The 19,808-nt window shown below is 35.4% G+C and overlaps 1 protein-coding gene across 4 annotated transcripts in view; it reads right to left on the bottom strand.

The window, feature by feature from the left end:
• Window positions 1–19,808, bottom strand: part of ZNF638 (zinc finger protein 638) — a 78,321-nt gene that overhangs the window by 45,015 nt on the left and 13,498 nt on the right. For 3 of the 4 annotated variants that reach the window (XM_045549825.1, XM_045549826.1, XM_045549827.1), the window contains exons 2-7: window positions 14,027–15,545; window positions 9,266–9,327; window positions 5,030–5,068; window positions 3,997–4,295; window positions 2,557–2,834; window positions 943–1,089 (exon numbers count right to left, since the gene is read on the bottom strand). In XM_045549825.1, the coding sequence (XP_045405781.1) occupies window positions 943–1,089; window positions 2,557–2,834; window positions 3,997–4,295; window positions 5,030–5,068; window positions 9,266–9,327; window positions 14,027–15,271 (2,070 nt within the window). In that variant the 5' untranslated portion in view covers window positions 15,272–15,545. The remainder of the gene's footprint in view (window positions 1–942; window positions 1,090–2,556; window positions 2,835–3,996; window positions 4,296–5,029; window positions 5,069–9,265; window positions 9,328–14,026; window positions 15,546–19,808) is intronic. The other variant, XM_045549828.1, reaches the window with a different exon arrangement.

Raw genomic sequence — 19,808 nt, 5'->3', positions numbered from 1 at the left:
TACCAGTTTGATGGCGTACACGTGGTGCATGTTTTTACCTCCTTGTGAAATCTCACTTTGGAGGATGGGCTCAATCTCTATCCAAGTCCCTGCATTTTAAAACGGACTTAATAGTTTCTTGTAGAACATAAACTATGAAATCATCTCAAGTCCTGATTGCTTTTGCCTCTCTTCTTATTTTGCTAAAGTGTAATTTGATTATGGGTATTTCACACATGACATGGACATTTAACCTTAGAGAATCTATACCGTTACCCGGATAGGAAGAACACAGGAGTCCTTGGCAGACTCATGGAACAAAAGACAGGGAACAAGAGGAACAAAAGGCATGGCTCATTGAACAATAGGAGATGGAAGGCAGGATCTGGTCTGCCTTGCGGTAAATCTGACCTGATGTTTTTTTAAGGCTTCTTGCAACAAAGACGACACTACCACTACGTTTATATTCTACTTAGTCTGAGGGCTGTTCATAGTTCTTAACTTTAATCACATGAGTTACAGGAATACATTCCACATGCAAACAATACTTTGTTTTAGTATAACCTTATTGGTGTTCTAAAGCAGTGGCTGGAAAACTACCACACGCTACCTATTTTTATAAATAGTTTTTTGGAACATGGCCATGGTCACTTATTTACATATTTTATCTATAGCTGCTTTTGTACTACAATGGCATAACATACCAGTTGGGAGCCTTTGGCTGGCCCACAAAGTCTAAAATATTTATTATCTGGCTCTTCACAGAAAAAGTGGGCCAAACCTTATTCTAAAGGATATAAAACATTATTTGGGGACACTGTTTATTCACACCCCAAACATTTACATAACTCTCAATAAACAATTATATATGTCGTACAAGTAGCTAAGAGATCCAACAACATTTTGTACAATCATTAAAACAATGAGTTTGTGTGAATTTTTAGAACAAACTGAATGACTGACCTCCTTTCTATATGAAACAATTAGGACATCATTAACTTTTCCAAATGGTTGAAATACTTTTCTAATTTCTTCTTCATTACAGCCATCCTCTGGTAATTCAGATATAAGAAGAATTGAACCATAATGTAAAGCCAGGTCTTTCCGAAGCTATTAGTGGAGTGAAAGAAAATTAAAAATAAACCACACTGAGCCACAAAGTACAGTAATAATAATTCCCTATATAATTTCTTCTACCATTAATCTTAGTGCTCTAACGGATCTTTTCTAAATTTTCAACACAACTTTTGAATCACACTTTTAACATAACTTTTGAAAAATTTTAAAAAGTGGTAAAAGAATAATAATTTATATTTTTAAACCCAACAGTGTTAATAAGTTTACAGGTACACTTTTCTGTTTATAGCATCTTGTAATAAACAAGACCTATGGAATGATCTAAGGCCATTAAAGAGCATTTTTCTATATGAATCTATAAGCCCCAACCATGTAGTAAAGTTGAAATTACACCTTTGTTCACCCTCTGTTCCAGCAATTGAAAATGATCTCTAGATATTTTAAAAGATGCATATATAACATATATAATTTAAGTACACTTTAATATCAAATTTACCACCTATGTTAAAAACCAAAAAGAAAACTTTGCCAAAAGTTCCACAGTAGTAGCCAGGCACCTGTAATCCCAGCTACTTCGGAGCTGATGCAGAGGATTGCTTCAGCCCAGGAATTCAAGACCAGTCTGGGAAACACAGTGAGCATCCATCTCAAAAAAAAAAAAAATTCCAACGCCACCAAATAGAAGTCTTAAAACAAAATGAAAAGAACTTTTATATGTTATCTCATCAGACTAATTCAGCCTTTTCAAAATTTTTCGTATACTCAAAATTTCTTCCCAAGAATGTTCTTCAAACTTTTGTAATTACTGGTCGACTATCCTAAGTTTATCCTTCTAAATATAATCTTTGCAGCAGGGAACAGTTGTTGTTGAAAGTCTGAATAATTGAGCCCATTAGGAGTTTCTCTGATGATAGTCTCAGGATGTTTTAATATATTATTTAATAGTAACTTAATAAACATTCAGTAAAACAGTACCTTGGTATAGTAACCAGGTTGCAATCAAAATACATCAATAAATTAGTATTAGAAAATAGACTATTTACACTATACAATAGAGTATTTGACTTCTGAACTATACCACAAAAAATATAAAACATTAAAAAGATAAATTCTCAGTAGAGACTCACTCGTATTTTACTATCAAAGACTTAAAAAGCTCATTAATGATGCTGGTGATTACAGTCACTTCCCTAAACAGATAGCAAAATCCATCACAACAATCTGCTTCTGAGGCTAGCCAAAAATGCCAAACCATCAAAATGTTCTCTTTTGATACATCAAATGCCAAATCTCTAGCATTCCTAAACTACAAGATTTTGAATTATTAGACTTTTATTATATTTGTAAGAGAAACCAATAAAATAGCCCATATCAAAATAATTCAACAAGTCATGATTTCAAACTTAATGTAAATATGGAATAAAAGACTCAGACAACTTTGTTTTCTATTTGTCATAAAAACAAATATACGCACACTTGTACTAATAAAGAATTACTGACCTTATGCTGGAGAGAAATAGCTTTATCAGACACCTGTTTACATTCTGGTAAGGTATCATCTTCAAGATTCTTTGATTTATAACGAGTAGAATGTCCTCCTAAATTTGAATCACTCTTTGTAGAACTTGCAGATTTAACTGATGGCTTTGTTCCACTGCCAGTTTTAGGCTTTTGTGTAGGTGAGTGTCCTTTATCAACTGCTTCAAGATGCTTCTGTTTATTAAATTCTGTCCCATGCCCAGATCGCTGTACTACATCTTCTAATGCTTTTTTTCTATCTAGTAAAAACATACAAAATATAACTTCAATTGAAAAGAACTTAAAGTAGGAACCATCTCATGACATTATAAAGAAAAAAAATGGTATTTAGCACATAGAGCTATTCCAAAGCCAAATAGAGAGCATGTACATGGAAAAAAATTCTAATGTTTACTGTTCACTGAAAAGGCTTTTATATGAATTTCCTTTATTCAGTAAGCTTCCCTTATACCAGTAGCCCTCAAACTTTTGGTTTCAGGATTGCTTTACCCCGTTATGAGAACTCTGAAAAGCTTTTTGTTTGTGTTACATTTATTCATATTTACCATATTAGAAATTATAATAGGATTTAAAAAATATTAATCCACATAATAAACTTCCATGTTAAAATAAACATTTTTATAAAAAATAACTATAATTCTCAAAATTAGTGAGATGAATAGCATCACTGTACATTTTTTCAAACACTTTAATGGTGGGCTTAAAAGACGACACCCAAATTCTCATATCTGCTTCTGCATCCAATCTGCTGGACACATTGTTTTGGTTAAAAGTATGAAGAAAATCCAGCCTTACACAGGTAACATAGTTGGAAAAGGGAAGACCTCACAGAACACTGAAAAGATTTTGGGGACTCCAAGGGGTCCTTGGACCATAGCTTGAGAACAACTGTCTTATACATTTAAAAGTATTTCCATTGCATTCAGTCTTTGAGGATATATTAAATATAATAAGAAACCAGTTCAAAGTACTGCCTAAACATTAACAGTGGTCACTTTCATTGTAGAGGGGTGTATATGTATATATGTGTGTATATATGTATATATATGTGAGCTATTTCTGAAAAGGTCATTAAATCAACATTAAGACACAATCTGAAATATAAATAATTTCAAAAATTTTTAAATGAATTCATGGAAGTCTACAATCAATTATTAAGGCAAACTAAGATGTTTCTATATCCTTGGCTTTTACATATGTTAGTGGACAGATATATTTGCCCACATTTCTTCTCAAAGTTACTAGAGGGAATAACGAACTCTGTGGGTATGGGTCATATTTCAGGTAGCAATTCTAAAATCTAATAAAACAGAACATTTCATTTCTTAAAATCCAAACAAAAACAAATTAAAAAATTTAGTCAAAATAAGTAGATTTATTATTTCATGGCCTTCAGTGTACCTGATGATCTCACTGATCTCCTTGACATCCTTTCAGGGCTAACTGATTGGTAGCATTTTGGACTACCTCTAAATGGATTTCTAATTCGATATGGTGAACGAGATCTGGATCTGGATCTGTATTTAGAAATGAAACGATGGCAAGTTCTTGGACTTCGACTTCTTGGTCTATATATGTAACGTATTGGGCTTCGAGATCGACGGAACCTGTGACTTGAGGTTGATCTCCTAGAATGTCTAGGACTGGGGGAATGAGAACGTCTTCTAGGAGTTTCATTTTCTTTTCTATTGCCCTCATTTCTACAAAGTAGGAAAAAAAGCAAGATTCAGCAATTTAATGTAAGTTAAAATTACAGTACATCACTTTCCTAAAAACAAACTATTAACAATACCAAACTCTGATAACAGGTATTTACTTAAATAAAAAATCTATTTGTTATGATATAAAATAACAAATGTAGCCTTATAGGTAAATTAGAAATAATCAGAACAGATTAGTCCTCTAACTGCTTGGAACTTCTGTTTTCTAGTTTACAGAATATCATCATCAGTTAGTTGTGCTTTTCCTGTACCAATATTATATGCAATTATGTTTTCAAAGTATTAAGTTATGTAAAGAATTTAGGAAACAATATATATAAACAAATATTTTTCAACAATTTTTTCCTGAAAGATTACACGATCTATAAATACTTTCTTGACTTCTGTTCTGTACTTGTGTGTGTGCCTGTGTGTATACCCATAAACTGAGTGGGAAGCCCTAGGAGATACAGAACTTAGTAAGACCACTCTCAGCATTCAATGCATTTACAATCAAAGATATCACAAACATAAAATAATAATAAAGTCAGAATAAAATACTTTCAGAAAATACTAAAGAAAGTAGAAGTTCACAGAGGGAGGGATCACATTCAAGCTGGAAAAAGTACTCATAGGTTTTTGCATCTGTCACTGTTTACAAATGGTCAAAAGAAAAAACACTGTTTACTTTTAAAAGATAATTAAGTTTTAATAATATCACTATTAAAAATTACCTTCTTGATGGGAGGATCTCAGGATTCCAGTCCGGATACCTATTTTGAGAATAAACAATATTAATGAACAGCTAAAATAAGACTAAAAGACTCAATCTTTACCTGCTATATATCAGGAGGGCTGTTCAAAACCTAAGTTTACATAGTGATTTATTAATATATTAAAATATGAAAATGTTTTTGAAAATAAAATATTTTGAGTGCCTAATTCAATAAATAATAAAGTATTATGCTAGTAAGTATACCAGGATGCACATTCCCCATACTTTAAAGGCCTAAAAACTTATTTAAGTAAAACAAGCAGTACGTGGACAAAAATATTCAAGAGGCACAGAATAGGTACAAGATACAAGCTTAGCTAAGGTTTAAAAGAAAAAAGTGAGTTTACCCTCTTTACAGAACTCCAGAGAACACCATTCTTATCATATTCTATATGGCACTTCACAGAACACAATACGAACAGTACCCCATAACGTGTACCAAGTGGTCCTCGTAGATATATCCAGTGAAAGAAATCAAGGGACAATTTATAGAAAAGGTTGCTTTTGGGGCATCCCTTAAAAAGAGCTACCAATAGGCATGGATCAGGTTAGATTTCACAGAGTGGCAATACATAAACTAAGAACTGGAGGCAAAACATGGGTGTTCTATTCCAGGAACTGATCTGGCTGCAGCATGAAAATGATGAAAAGAAATTATAAGGAGGAAAACCTGGAGAGGTTATCTTGGGTAGAGACAAATTATGAAAAGCCTTGAAATCAGGTAATGAGGATACACACAAGTAAAAGGCAATGGGGACTCAATGAACATTTCTGAAGTGAGGGTACCGTAGGAATGTTTTCAGAACAACTATAAATGAATATCTGGACTAGGGAAAAAGGTGACAGCTGAGATATTTAGAAACCAGGCATGTAGAAGCCACAGCTGTGAGTGGCTTATAACACAAGATGGAACTTATAGAAGAAAAGAGCGCTGAAGACAGAATTTTATGCACATCAGCACTTAAGAAAAAAAACAAAAGATAAAGGAGTAACCACAGAAAGAAAAAGGAAAAGGAGAATCAGCAGTATCATACAAGCCTAAGAAAAAGGCTACATCTTCATTCCCAACTTTTCTAGAAAATCTAGACTCTTAAGAGGTAATGACATGGTGATTGTATTAAATCATTAAATTGCTGTATTAATGAATACAATTTCAGTAGCAAGACGAAACCATATATAAAAATGGAGGCAGCAAACTCTCAACAAGTCACCTAGCAGGAAAATATAATAAAGTCAAAATCTTAGTAAAGTGGCTGTTATTTGTTGCTATTTGTCCCAAACATTGTTAACGAGATTAACTCAACAGCAATTCTCAACTCCCTTTTCCATTGCCTGCCTCTACTACAAAAGCTAAAAAGCTAAGTATTTGCTTTCTCAGCCTCCCTAGAAGATAGCCAGTGATAGGTTCTAACCAATGAAACACATAAAAGTTATTAAATTTCCAGAGTTTTCCAGTTTATGGTTCACAAGAGCCTGAAGATGATTATTCAAGAGTTAGTAATAGTATTTTAGACCTTCAATATATTGCCTGTTCACTAGGTAACACATGTTCTCATCTATGCTGCCCAGGGCAGAAAGATAGAGCATATATATATATATTCTGCAAGTATAGTTTGGAACCACCTTGTATACCATCCTAGTCAAAAATGTGTTTCAGAAGCATGATACTCCTAACATAGGTAGTATAACATAATGGTTAAGAGCCAGGACCTATAGGCAACTAACATTATCTGTGTCCCAGTATGATGCACTAAATACATTACCTATGAAGTATTTGTGACAAAAATGTTCAAACTGAATTTAATGCTGAGAGAACAAACAGAAAAAGTATAGAACATGGGATACCCTATAGGACAACTTTCCAAAAAAAGTCAACATCATGAAAACACCCTCCTAAAACAAAAAAAGAAATGAAGAAAACATATACTCCTGCCGTTGGACATCAGAACTCCAAGTTCTTTGGCCTTTGGTCTATGGGACTTGCATCAGCCATCTCCCAGGGCTCTAGAGCCTTCCGCCTCAAATTGAGAATTATGCCATTAGCTTCCTTGGTTCTGAGGCTTTCGAATTTGGACTTAGCCACACTATCAGCAGCTACCCAAGGTCTTTAGCTTGCAAATCATGAGACTTCTCGGCTTCCATAACTGTGTAAGCCAATTACCCTAATAAATCCCCTCTAATATATCTATAGCTCAGATATATAGTGGGTTCAGTTCTAGAACATTTCAATAAAGCAAGTCACATGAATTTTCTGTTTCCCAGTGCATATAAAAGTTATGCTTATGCTATGTTGTGGTCTACTAAGTATACAATAGCACTGTGCCTAAAAAAAATGTACATACCTTAATTTAAAAATACTTTATTGCTAAAAAATGCTAATGACCATCTAAGCCTTTAGCAAGCAAGTCACAATCAAAGATCACTGACCACGGATCGCCATAACAGATGTAACAATAATGAAAAAGTTTGAAATAGTGTGTCAATTACCAAAATGTGACAAGAAGACATGAAGTACATGCTGTTAGAAAAATAGCACTGACAGACTTGCTTGACTCAGGGTTGCCACAATCCTTCAATTTGTAAAAAAGGCAGTATCTGCAAAGTACAATAAAACACAATAAAATGAGATATGCCTGTATTTGTGTGTGTGTATATATATATATTCTATTGGTTGTGTCTCTCTGGAGAACCCTAATATGCTCAAAATTGTTTTTAAAAAAAGTGGGGCAGAGCATTAAAGTGGCATGCATGGAAAGCACATGCTTTAAAATCAGGGTCCTGTGTACATGAAAAAATAATAGGCTTACTATATAGAAACCTTTAATAAGCATATATATACATGCTGTTTACACTAGTAAATTAATGTAGGCAGAAATCTTCTTCCTAGTACGAACGACTACCTACAACAACAAAAAAATTAAGACATCCCATTGAGTACCTGTTGGAAAATGTTGCTTAGAAGAGGTTCTCCATTTATAGTGGCAGTAAGGCATATTCAATTCAGGTAACCAATCATCTCCCTATGATGACCTATGTTTGTCTGTACAGCATTTATACAGGGAACTAACCACAATTTCTAGTCTATGTCTATGTGATTCAGATAAGGATTTTCCCACTCTAAATACCAGGAGTAGACACATGACACCAATCGAATTGGAGTACCCTATTCCCATAGCCACTATAATTGGTGTACAGATAAACAATTAACCTAAAGCAGACCAAAAGAAACAAACCAAGGACTTCAGCTATACAGATCACTTCAGTCCAGAACTATGGGGGCCACTATGCTACGTGGAAGAAGTGTGCCTGAGATCTCATGAGGCCAATGCAGAAGAGAACAGCCAAGAAACAAATATTTCTAGTACTGATTTTTAAGCATTCAATTTAATCATTTCTGAAACTAGAACTACCCCTTAAGTTTCCCAGTTAAATGAGCTTATAAATTCCCTTACCTTAAAAACTATTTTGAGTTGGGTTTATCACTTCCAGCTAGAAGGGTCCTGAATAATAATCTCAAAATCCATTTGCCCAAGTACATGTTGCTATCATTCTGGTGACTAGGAACTGTTTAATGACGCTAGGGGGAAACACAATTTAATGCTACTCCAAGGAACACAGGACCATACTATTAAAAATCACACTTTTCACTGCTATGGCTAAAGGGAAACCTTCACAGGTACTCTCTCTTAAAGAAGCAAAAGGTGGAAAAATTAAAGAACTAATGTTGAGGAACCAAGGCATCTAGCTTGTTCATCCTTTACTTAAGGTTTATTTTGAAAACAGGTTCTAAGCCAGAGGAGAACTTTAGATCTGAAATTAAACACTGGTGTTTGCTTTGCACTGGTTTTTAGTTATTTGTCCTTTGGGAAACGGTGGACATAGAAGGAAAGGTTATCTGCTCTAAAACAGATGAACCATCCTGGGGAAGGCAAGCTAGCACCGCATGAACCAATGATATCAAAAACCTACCTATTGGGAATCCAGTTAGGAAGGAGTTAGAGGAAAGGATCATGCTGAACTCTTCTCTTTTGGAAAAATGTTAAATATGCTTCTATAAAATTAATATTTTAACCAGGCAACAGCTTCCTAAAAATATTTTTCTCCAAAGTATCAGACTGAAGGTACTTAACAGTCATACCTGAATGTTAACTATTTTGTAAATTTGCTATCTAAAAAAAAGAAAAAATGTTCTTACTGTTGATGTAACTGTCGACAGCTCTCAATATGAGTAGATGTATTTTGATGCTGAATCCAATCCTATTGTAAAAGGAGAAAAGTGTTGAAATTAGAATATTCCTCATGTTGACTAATGAATTAGGCTTTTTAAAGTGACAAAGGATATTTTTTTTCAAAAATTAAACAAATCTACTTACAAATAGCATTTGGCTACTCAATAAAATTTTCATAAAAAGTAAAGGCCTCCAAACAAATGCACTTAATACCATACCTTGCTGCTCCCACTTTAAAATATTTTAGTAAAGAAAACATTTTTTTACAAAATCACACCCATGAACACTCATTTTGAATCAATATATATTGATTATTAAACTTGGAGAAAATAAAAGCATGGATCAGAAAATAACTTATCTCAAATATAATGCAACACTACAGAAAACACCAAAAATTCTATAAATAAAATGGTATCTGTGAAACAGCATCTTCAAAGAATAGTCTCTCAATGACTTATACCTCTAAAAATCAAACTAACATCAAGAACCAAAAAAATACTACCTCAAAGGCCAGTACCATCCCAAACAAGATACTCACTATATTGGTAAATAAGATTTATAAAAATATGAAAAACTGCTGATCAAATCTAATTTATTTTCAAGATTTTAAGGAAAGTAACACCACTTCAAAGACACAATATCCCTTACACATAAAGCTTTACAATTAACAAAATGCTTTCTTAGACATTACTTCATTTACAAATAAATCTGCTCTAACATTACAATCTCATAAATAGCTCCAGAAGATACATCTGATTAAAAAAAAAAAAAAGGTCAATACAGTTTTCAAAGATACAGTCTCCAAAGTGAAATAATTAGTTAAAAGCCATATGTATATTACTCAATGTTTTATTGTTCCTCCAGCATTTGAAGAAGGGGAAAACTTACTTCTGTATTTTAAAACTTCCCTTGAGGAAAACGTTATTTGTTTCCATTTCAAAACTTTTTAGTTTAAGTCATTGCTAAATACAAACTAGAAGTTACCGCAGATGACACTAATTTTGGATTCTGTCTTGGCAAGAATTATCTGAAAGTAAGTGCATGCTACTTGCAACACTCAGCTTCAATTTATAGTCAGCAACAAGTTATAACAAACCCTAAACTATTTCATCAAGCCATGGAAGTGACTGTGGACTGCAAGAAAGAAATGTTTGTATATCCTACTCAATAATGCAAATAGAAAGCTATAAGAGATTGGCAGTTAAGAGTCTCTAATAGTGCTAAACCCATGTCTTTGACATTAACTGGACATTGCTTACATCAAACAGACACACTGGTAAGTGGGTTGGGCATGATTTATTTGGACCATAAAGTGTTTTATTTGAATAAGTTGTCAACATTTAAAAATCAAGAGATTTTACCCCCAAATCCATACTTCCAGCTTTTCTTAAAAAACTATAAAGATATGATAATACTGGCTATCATTCTTATAACAACTATCCATTGAAGATGATGGCTAAGCTATTTATATGAGACATACTCTCCAATTCAACACACACATATACACATTGTCTGTCTTTTAACAGGCCTGCTTCATTCACTGACATTACTTGCTTTAAGCTCAGTAAATATATCGATGCCACCCCATACTGTTCTAGACTCTCTGGTAATAGTATTTAGATTAGATAATGGTCCAAAAGCAGCACTTGCTCTCCAGAGAAAAAGTGATAATTACCTATCAAGCAGGAGATGCTGCAAGGACTGTAGACTTGGGCAGGCTCAGAAAGAAACTGAAAATACCTACCTATATCAGAAGTCACTCTCTATCCTCCAACTACGTCAACCATTTTTTGTTGATCAGTACTTTCTCAAACTTAATTATTTCAGTCAGAAAGACATACTTCCTAAACCAAGGAAAGTTCCTCCTCTAAAATCTAAAACCCAATTTAGGAAACAAATACATTTCACATTTTGTTGTTACATTTTTAAAGTATATCTTCAAGCTATAGTTATAAAGACTCGGAGGTAGGGAACAAAAATATTGTCAAATTTACTCAGTAGGAAAAAGTTTGCAATTGGTAATTTACATTTATTGGCTACATACTTATGAGACAGCAAAATATATCACAAAAACAAGAGCAGTAGTTTGTACCATCTAGACCCATGTTCACAAATTGCAATCATTTGGCCACTTAGTTGTGAAGAATTCATTACTCAGATGAGCCCTATTCTGTTGTGCTGTCTGTTCAAAGACGTGTTTTTTTAATGGTAATCTCTTTGAGTTCTAATGAACAACACTAAATGCTTTCCTCTCCTCTTGAATTTTTACTTTTATCACCATATTAACCCAGGCTTTCATCATCTTACATTTGAACAAAAAGGGAAGCTTTCAATTAGGTGCCCTAACCAATCTCCTTTCATTCCTATTAACCCTGCACACTTCAGTCAGATCTCTCTAGAATACAGTTTCAACATGTCACTTATATAAAAAGAAACTTAATTCGCTTCCTAATGCCTCTCACCTTAAGTACAAACTCCTAGGATAGCTTTTCAAGGCCCTTTACGGTTATTTCTACTCTGCTCATCACTCTTTCCCAATTGCCTCCTATCACGATGCAATGTAGTCTTCTCTCAGGACCGTTGCCTCTCTGTATGTTGTTGCTCCCATCTGGAATGTCACCCCTCTTCCCCTTTATATAGTCGTATCTAAAGCCTCTTCATCTTCAATCTACTCCATGAAGTCCTCCCTCCCAGATCATTCTAGTCCAGACAGACTTAGTGCATTTAGTAACTGTCAATCCATTAGTCTAACTAGACTATAAAAGTCTTTTGACATCAGGAAGCATATTTATACTTTTTAATCACATATTGCTAGATACATAATAGGTATTGATAAATTGATAATGCTGGCCTGATACAAGTCTGAAATCAAGATAGAAATATTATCTCTCCCCTACAGCATACCCAAACAAGTTAAACAAATCACTCAACCATTTGTTGCCTTTTAATTTTTAAGAATTCCTTGAGTACATAATTTTCTCCTCAACAAGACTGTATAAACTGCTTATCTGAATTTTATACAGTTCTTCATTTCTGCCCCAGCACCTAATATAGAGTCAAGTATAAAACTGGCATCCATATATACACACTAAATAAATGTACACCTTTTATACTAACAGAATAAAAATAAAAACTTCAGGTTCTTTCTTTCTTTGAGACAAGGTCTCACTCTGTCACCCAGGCTGGAGCACAGTGGCATGATCACAGCACACAGCAGCTTCAAACTCCTGGGCTCAAGCAATCCTCCTGCCTCAGCCTCCCAAGCAGCTAGGACTACACGTGTGCACTATCATGTCTGGCTAATTTTTTTTTTTTTGGTAGAGATAGGAATCTCACTATGTTGCCCAGGCTGGTCTCAAACTCCTGGCCTCAAGCAATCTTCCCATCTCAGCCTCCCAGAGAGCTAGGACTACAGGAGTGAGCTACCTCGCCCAGCCCCAAATTCTTTCAGATATATTTTCTTGGATTCATCATGATTAATTAAAAGCTCAAAATAACTGAAAAAACTATGTGGTTTTCCAGCCACAGGAATACAGAGAGCTTAATACTCAATTCAATACTTAGGCCAGGACTACTTACAGATTACAACTAAGTGCTGTGAATTATTCTTTTTCATTTGCTATCCCCTTTCATGGGATAAGGCAACTATTACTAGAATTCAGCAAATCTGGCTAAAATTGGGTAGAATGCTGCTTTCTTTTGCTGGAGTTAACCTTAAAACAATAGCATCAGATCTAGGGATCAGATTCTCGTTGACTGAAACCTGGAGAATGGATAATAAAAAGAGAATAAAAGGGCAGCAATGGAAGGAGAAAAAACAAGAGCATTAACATCTATAGATTTTTAAGCCTACTCAAAGTATACAACCAATTCAAGGTTATGTCCTTGAATCAAAGCTTCTATATATGGGACGTACATTCCCTCCTGACCATTTACAATCTAAATCTACAAATCACATTAGTAAGTACAAGAAACAGTGGTTTCCAAATATATAAGACTTACTTGAAAATTCCTGCTCAAATTTACTAATAATTACTATCAAATAGTATATTCTACATTATACTATCTTAGTGCCTCTGCAAAATTATCTTTTAATTATACTATGAAAATTCTTCTAAATCTTATATGTTAAAAATTTTTTCTCCAAATTTCTACCATTTTACATTCTATTTTCTGAGCCCTCAGCTGATCCCATAACAATGAATTCATCTTGACTCTTTTTTGCTATGAAGTGATTTTACGAAGCTTCTTCTCAAGAAATACTAAAAATCACTTATCTATATAAAGTCAGAAAATATTTAAATCAACATTTGTCTTTAGCCCAAGACAGGTAGGCATGTACAAGGTTCTCAAAAGTGTGCAGTACAAAAGGGTTATACTAACTTTTTACACTTTTATACTAACAGACTCTCTTATTTAGAGAAAGGTGATTCCATGTGACATTGTTTTATAAGTATACAGTTTATATTATATAAATTTTATGTTGCATAAGTGTGATAACTTGTTCAAAATAAACAGACAAACTATGTGGTGTGCTCAGTCACAGGAATACAGAAAACCGAACAATTCAGTACTAAGGCCAGGGCTACTTAAGATTACAACTAAGTGTTAACAAAATTAATTTCTGCCATTTCCTTAATGCCTAGTTAACACCAGAATTCATAACAGAATTTAGGGAAAACTTGGGCGCTGAGCATCATTATACAGTGATCTTTAAAAACACTCACCTTCAAATGACTACATTCTACGTTACACAGAGAACACAAATGTGGAAATATTCTTGGAGATGCTGCATAATAATCATTCATCATAGAAGGAGTTGGAAGTCTCTTCATCTTCTGGGCATCAGCATGTGAAAACTTTGGTAGCCACGATGCTTTCACAATACCAAAGGGAGACTGAATGGGAATGTCAGCCTGTGACTGATAATTCTTTTTACTTCCTCTTGATCCAACATGCACATTAGATGAATTAATCACAGGTTCATGTGGGATCCGCTCTTGTTGCCTTACAGCTGAAATTAATTCAGATGAAAAAGGCTGCTGGTTCATAGATGGAGGAATCAGAGACGGACTCATTGTCTGGCTAACTGTTTGGCTAATGGACTGGTTGATGGATTTTACAGGTTCAAGGACCGGCTGTCCTCCTGAAATGTGTAAGCCTGACATCTTGGTTCCACTCTCAACTGGGAAAAAGGACTGATTATTTGAGGACTCACCGGGGAAGTCCATGTGGCGAAATACATCTTCAACCGGAAACATAGAATTACACATCACATTTGGAGCGGGAACAGACGCAGAAATGCCCTGCTGTGACTGAAATTCGTTCTTGACCTCATCAGTTGGAATTTCAGGATCATAAATACACACTTCAAGTGGATCTTCTGTGTAGCCGTATTTGCTTGCATGACCATAATCAATTACGTTACTCGAAACTGCTTCACTGCCAAGTGTTTCTTTATTTCTGCTCTGAGAAGGTAAATTAGGTAATTGGCGCCCCATTTTTCTCATTCTTATATCTCTCAAAATTAATGGCATATTTTCAGGAGTTAGCTGTTCATCAGGATAGCGACTAAGTTCTTCTAAGTCTTCATTAGATAATCCAAAGCTTGCTAAGATACTTGAGGCACTCTCTTTTGTATAGCGGCTCTGTACTTTAGGACTCTGTTCTGTAACCTGTGTTAGAGAACTCTGTTTCACTCTCACCGATGCAGATATATGAGGCTCTTCATCCCATCGGCTACCATGAGGCTTCCCCTTCTTTTGTTGTGCTTCATGAAAACCCAATTTTTCTTTGGTCAATCTTGGATCAGTTCGGTGTTGAGTTACCTCAACATTCATTCTCTGTGGTCCCATATTCTGATAAGATTCATGGCCAGCAAATCTGTGTGGAATTCCACGGGCTCTCCCTGCTGGATAAAATCTTGGAAGACCCATAGATCCAGGCCTCATAAATGGTCCTGGAGGCCTCATCCCAGAAGGGTTAGGTGCTCGTGGCCTTTGAATTGGAAAGTTTCCTCGAGGATTAAACCTGGGTCTCGACGTGGCTATTTTCAAGAAAGCCTGATTTAATAAAGTGTAAGGTGGTGTTGAACCATGTGAGGCAACGGCATTCAGCTGCTGAAGCGCCAACTGAGTCTTAATCTGAGCAAAGTGCAAAGGAGATGGGCACAACAGAAGTGGGTTTGCAATGCCCAGGTTCAAGGAATTCACAAGTGGTGCGAAATTTTCCAAGAATAACACAAAGCTGAAAGTTAAAACACAAATATTAGATCATTTTAACTCAAACTACTTTATGAAGTGGGTTCTACAGCCAGTGTAAAACATTTTGAAATAAAGCCACGAAACCATTCTGCATTCCATATATTTTAAGAGTAAGGGCTTATGAGGATTTTTAAATTTCCCCCAAAACTTTCTCTTCTTCTCTTTCCCAAATCCAGAACATAAACCCCAAATCTCAAACCAGTGTTCAAGTATATTTTGTTGCACTGGGTGCTGTTCTAGGTGCTGAGCGGTAATTACAACTCCTTTTAAATAATCTTGAAAAACACTGGGAATTTATTTCATGCTTTAATACTGGGGAGAAAAAAAGATGAAGGTATTAAAATACTTAGAAATGCACACACACTTAATATGTATGTTATCAGACATTCAAACGATGAAAATAAGAACTGCAAGCCTGAAATTTCATAAGACCCATTTCTCTAAGACAGTCTTCCTTGGAATCAGCCTTCATGCCTAATAAATTCCACATGGCAATTACACTTGTATCCCTGTTATTAAATAGTTGTTTCTTCTAAGACAATTTATCACCAATAACTTAACAACAGTCTGTCAAAACAGTATGTAATAGCATGGAATTAGTTATAACATAGAACATAATATGTAACAAAACCAGTAACCCTTCCCTTGGATTCCCTCCATAGTCGGAATACAGGCAAATACACAGGGACGATAACAATGATTAACTTTATAGAGCATTGTCTATGCGTCAGTTACTGTTTTGAGAACTTGACATGGATTGAGTCATTTAATTCTCAGAACGACCCCGAGATATGTACAATTTTACAGAAGAGGAAACTAAAGCACAGAAATTAAGTAATTTACAAAGACAAGTGGTCATGTTGGGATTTGCATTCAAGGTAATTTCGCCCCATAATCTATGCTCTTAACCACTAATAGATGTGAACGAGAATATCTTACAGATTTTCCAAGCACTATATTAGTTAAAACTGATTGCTGACCAGTCCATCAGAGTGCAACACCACCCACTCTAACCCACTTCTCAGAAAATAATATTTTAGCTATCATTCAGGACCAAGGTCAGCAGCTACATAACTTGCCCTCCCTCTTCCAGTTAAAAAAGCAAAGGCTATTAGGTCCCTATCTTTATACCTGATCAAACTACAGGGTGGGAAGGATGAGGTCTGGAGACACCTATACTTGTTATCAAAATCCACACTATGGATCCTATTTGCTAATCAACAATTTCTGGTTTAAGCTACGATTTCACCCATTATTCTACTATATATTTTTTTCCTTATTTATTTATAGAAAATGTTTGTGAAATGCTAATTCTGCCGGGAAATGGGCTTTATCTGGTTAACACTCTCCCTTCCAACCATTTTGCATGCTGCCACCACATTTAATCTTTGTAAAAGGACATTTTTACCATATCACTCTTCTGTTCAAAAATCCAAGAGTATCTCATTCCCCTTATTTCTTAGCCTTATGTTTAAGGTACAACCAATCTAGCCTATCTCTACCTTTAACATTTTATCAGACACATACCTTAACCATGCCTTTGCTCCTATTCTTCTCTTCCCGACTCCCTTTATCTCTTCCAATCAAAACCAAACAAAACAAAACAACCTAGCCCTGGATGCTGATTTATTTGACTTTACTCATCCTTCAAGGTCAGCCTCCATTAAACCTCCCTTGACCAGCAAGGCCAGGAGTTGAGTCTCCCAACAATCTTTCTTATTTATTGCTTGCACCATTTTTGGACTCATAACTTTTACTGTCTTATGTTTTTGTGCCCATGTGCACAGTATTTTTCAACAATGTAGTGTCCAGCCAGGCGTAGTGGCTCACATCGTAATCTTAGCACTCGGAGAGCTGAGGTGGGAAGATCGCTTGAGGTCAGGAGTTCAAGACCAGCCTGAGAAAGAGCGAGACCCTACCTCTAAAAAAATAGAAAAATTAGACAGGCATGGTGGTGTGCACCTGTAGTCCCAGCTACTTGGGAGACTGAGGCAGGAGAATCTCTTGAGCCCAGGAGATTGAGGTTGCAGTGAGCTGTGATGAGGCCACTGCACTCTCACCGGAGCTACAGAGCAAGACTGTCTCAAAATATATATATATATATATATATATATATATATATATATATATACACACAGTGTCACCTGAAAGTATATGTTCATTAAGTCTTATCTCCCAAGCATTTAAACCCTATTCCTACTCAAAAGACCGTCAAATATTTGTTAAACTATTTGAATGATCACATCAAAGTCCTCATTATTAACATGTAGATTATTAATTTTCAAATTAGAATGAGAATGACAAAGGCTTTTGATTCACCAAATACAAGCAGCAGACACAAGCTTACTAAAAAATGATACCCAAATTCTCTGTAAAAAATGTTCACTTATATATAACAAGCTCCTGGTCTTTTAAAACAAACATAAATCATATGAAACTCTCTGCCTACCTTCCACATAATTACTTCCAAGAACTTTGTCTTTACTCAATCCTTGCTTATGTAAACAGTTTGTCATCTTGTTAATCAAACCTTTTCTGCACTATTTTCCCAATTTGGTGAAGACTCTCTTAACTTCATAAGCACAAGCTCTTCCAAATACTGTTTCTCCCCCAAAATAAAACAGAAAAGCAACAGATTTCAATCAGAGTCATCTAATTCCTGTATGTAATTGTGAACAAGCATCAGTTGGAAGTATCTACATTTTAAATTCTTTAAAGGCAAAAGTCTACTTATGTATTTCCTAATATGCCTAGCATTGCCTTAAACTGACACCTGTACACATTTATAGAATGTAAGAGAGCAACCTTTTTCACAAACTATATTCTCCAGAACACTGGTATCCTTTGACACTAGTCTTCTACACACAAGTTCCCTGGTCAAGGAAGTTTGAAATGTGCTGTACTTGCTTCTCAGAGGTACCTAAGACCTATTAGTATATTAAAGGTTCTGAGAAGCCCAGGTGTTTATCAAAAACCTTTTTTTCATTTTTATTACCAAACTGGAGTTTTTCTTCATGCATATACTCAACAATGATGTCTGAAATACTTAATAGCTGGGAAAGCACAAATAATGAACAATTAGAGTATAGTGTAGGCCAGGCGCAGTGGCTCACGCCTGTAATCCTAGCACTCTGGGAGGCCGAGGCGGGCGGATCGTTTGAGCTCAGGAGTTTGAGACCAGCCTGAGCAAGAGCGAGACTCCGTCTCTACTAAAAAAAAAAATAGAAAGAAATTAGCTGGACAACTAAAAATATATAGAAAAAATTAGCTGGGCATGGTGGCGCATGCCTGTAGTCCCAGCTACTTGGGAGGCTGAGGCAGGAGGATTGCTTGAGCCCAGGAGTTGAGGTTGCTGTGAGCTAGGCTGACGCCACGGCACTCTAGCAACAGAGTAAGACTTTGTCTCAAAAAAAAAAAAAAAAAGAATATAGTGTAGAAGCAGAATGCTGAGCCTCTCCTTCCTCCATCCTCCTTTAGCTCTTAGTGGCTGTAATATGAGGAGGCAGTGATGTGGCAGCCCTAGAGGAGAGACTAGAAGAAAGGGGGACATAGGGGTTCACCCTTGGAGCAGCAGCTGCTTACTAATCAGGGCAGAATTATTTCCATATTTTAACAACTGGCATAGCCGTATGTATCTGTTGTAGTTACTGAATATCAGTCCTGAAAAGATCAGTCTTCTACAGAACAGCCTGGAATTCACATAAAAAGAATTAAAAGGCCTTCTCCCCGTTAAAGAATTTCAACTATCAACAAGCAGAGGTTTGGCTACTTTGCAATTTTTAGGAGTCTTTAAAAAAAAAATCACATTACACCTCCCATATGGTTAGTCCCATCCTGAAATCCAATACAATGAGGACAGAGTAGTAAGTTAACAATCCTGGTTTGCCCTAAGAGTCCTCTCTCCCTTCTCTCTTGGGAAGACAAGTAAGAGGCCTGTTAAGAATACTTATTATTAAGCATTCTGGTCCCAGGACCTGCTAGCTAGTGGTAGGAAAGTTTCTCTCTTAATATTCATTTCCTGGGAAATCCACCATTATAAATTATAAGCCCATGTTACTCTGCCAATTGGTCACTTCTACCAATTTCCTTTTTGAGAGCAAGTTTCTTTAATCCTCCTGAACTTTAGCCAAAATTTCTCCTAACTTATCCCAAAATTACTTACAAATTTCATGCTTTTAAGTCTATTTTATATCATTTAGTTTGTATTTCGTAATATTTTCAGACAGTAATGCACTGACAGAAAATT

The sequence above is a fragment of the Lemur catta genome, chromosome 4 (genome assembly GCF_020740605.2).
Source record: "Lemur catta isolate mLemCat1 chromosome 4, mLemCat1.pri, whole genome shotgun sequence".
Lineage (NCBI taxonomy): Eukaryota > Metazoa > Chordata > Mammalia > Primates > Lemuridae > Lemur > Lemur catta.
This window is presented reverse-complemented; position numbering and strand designations above follow the sequence as displayed.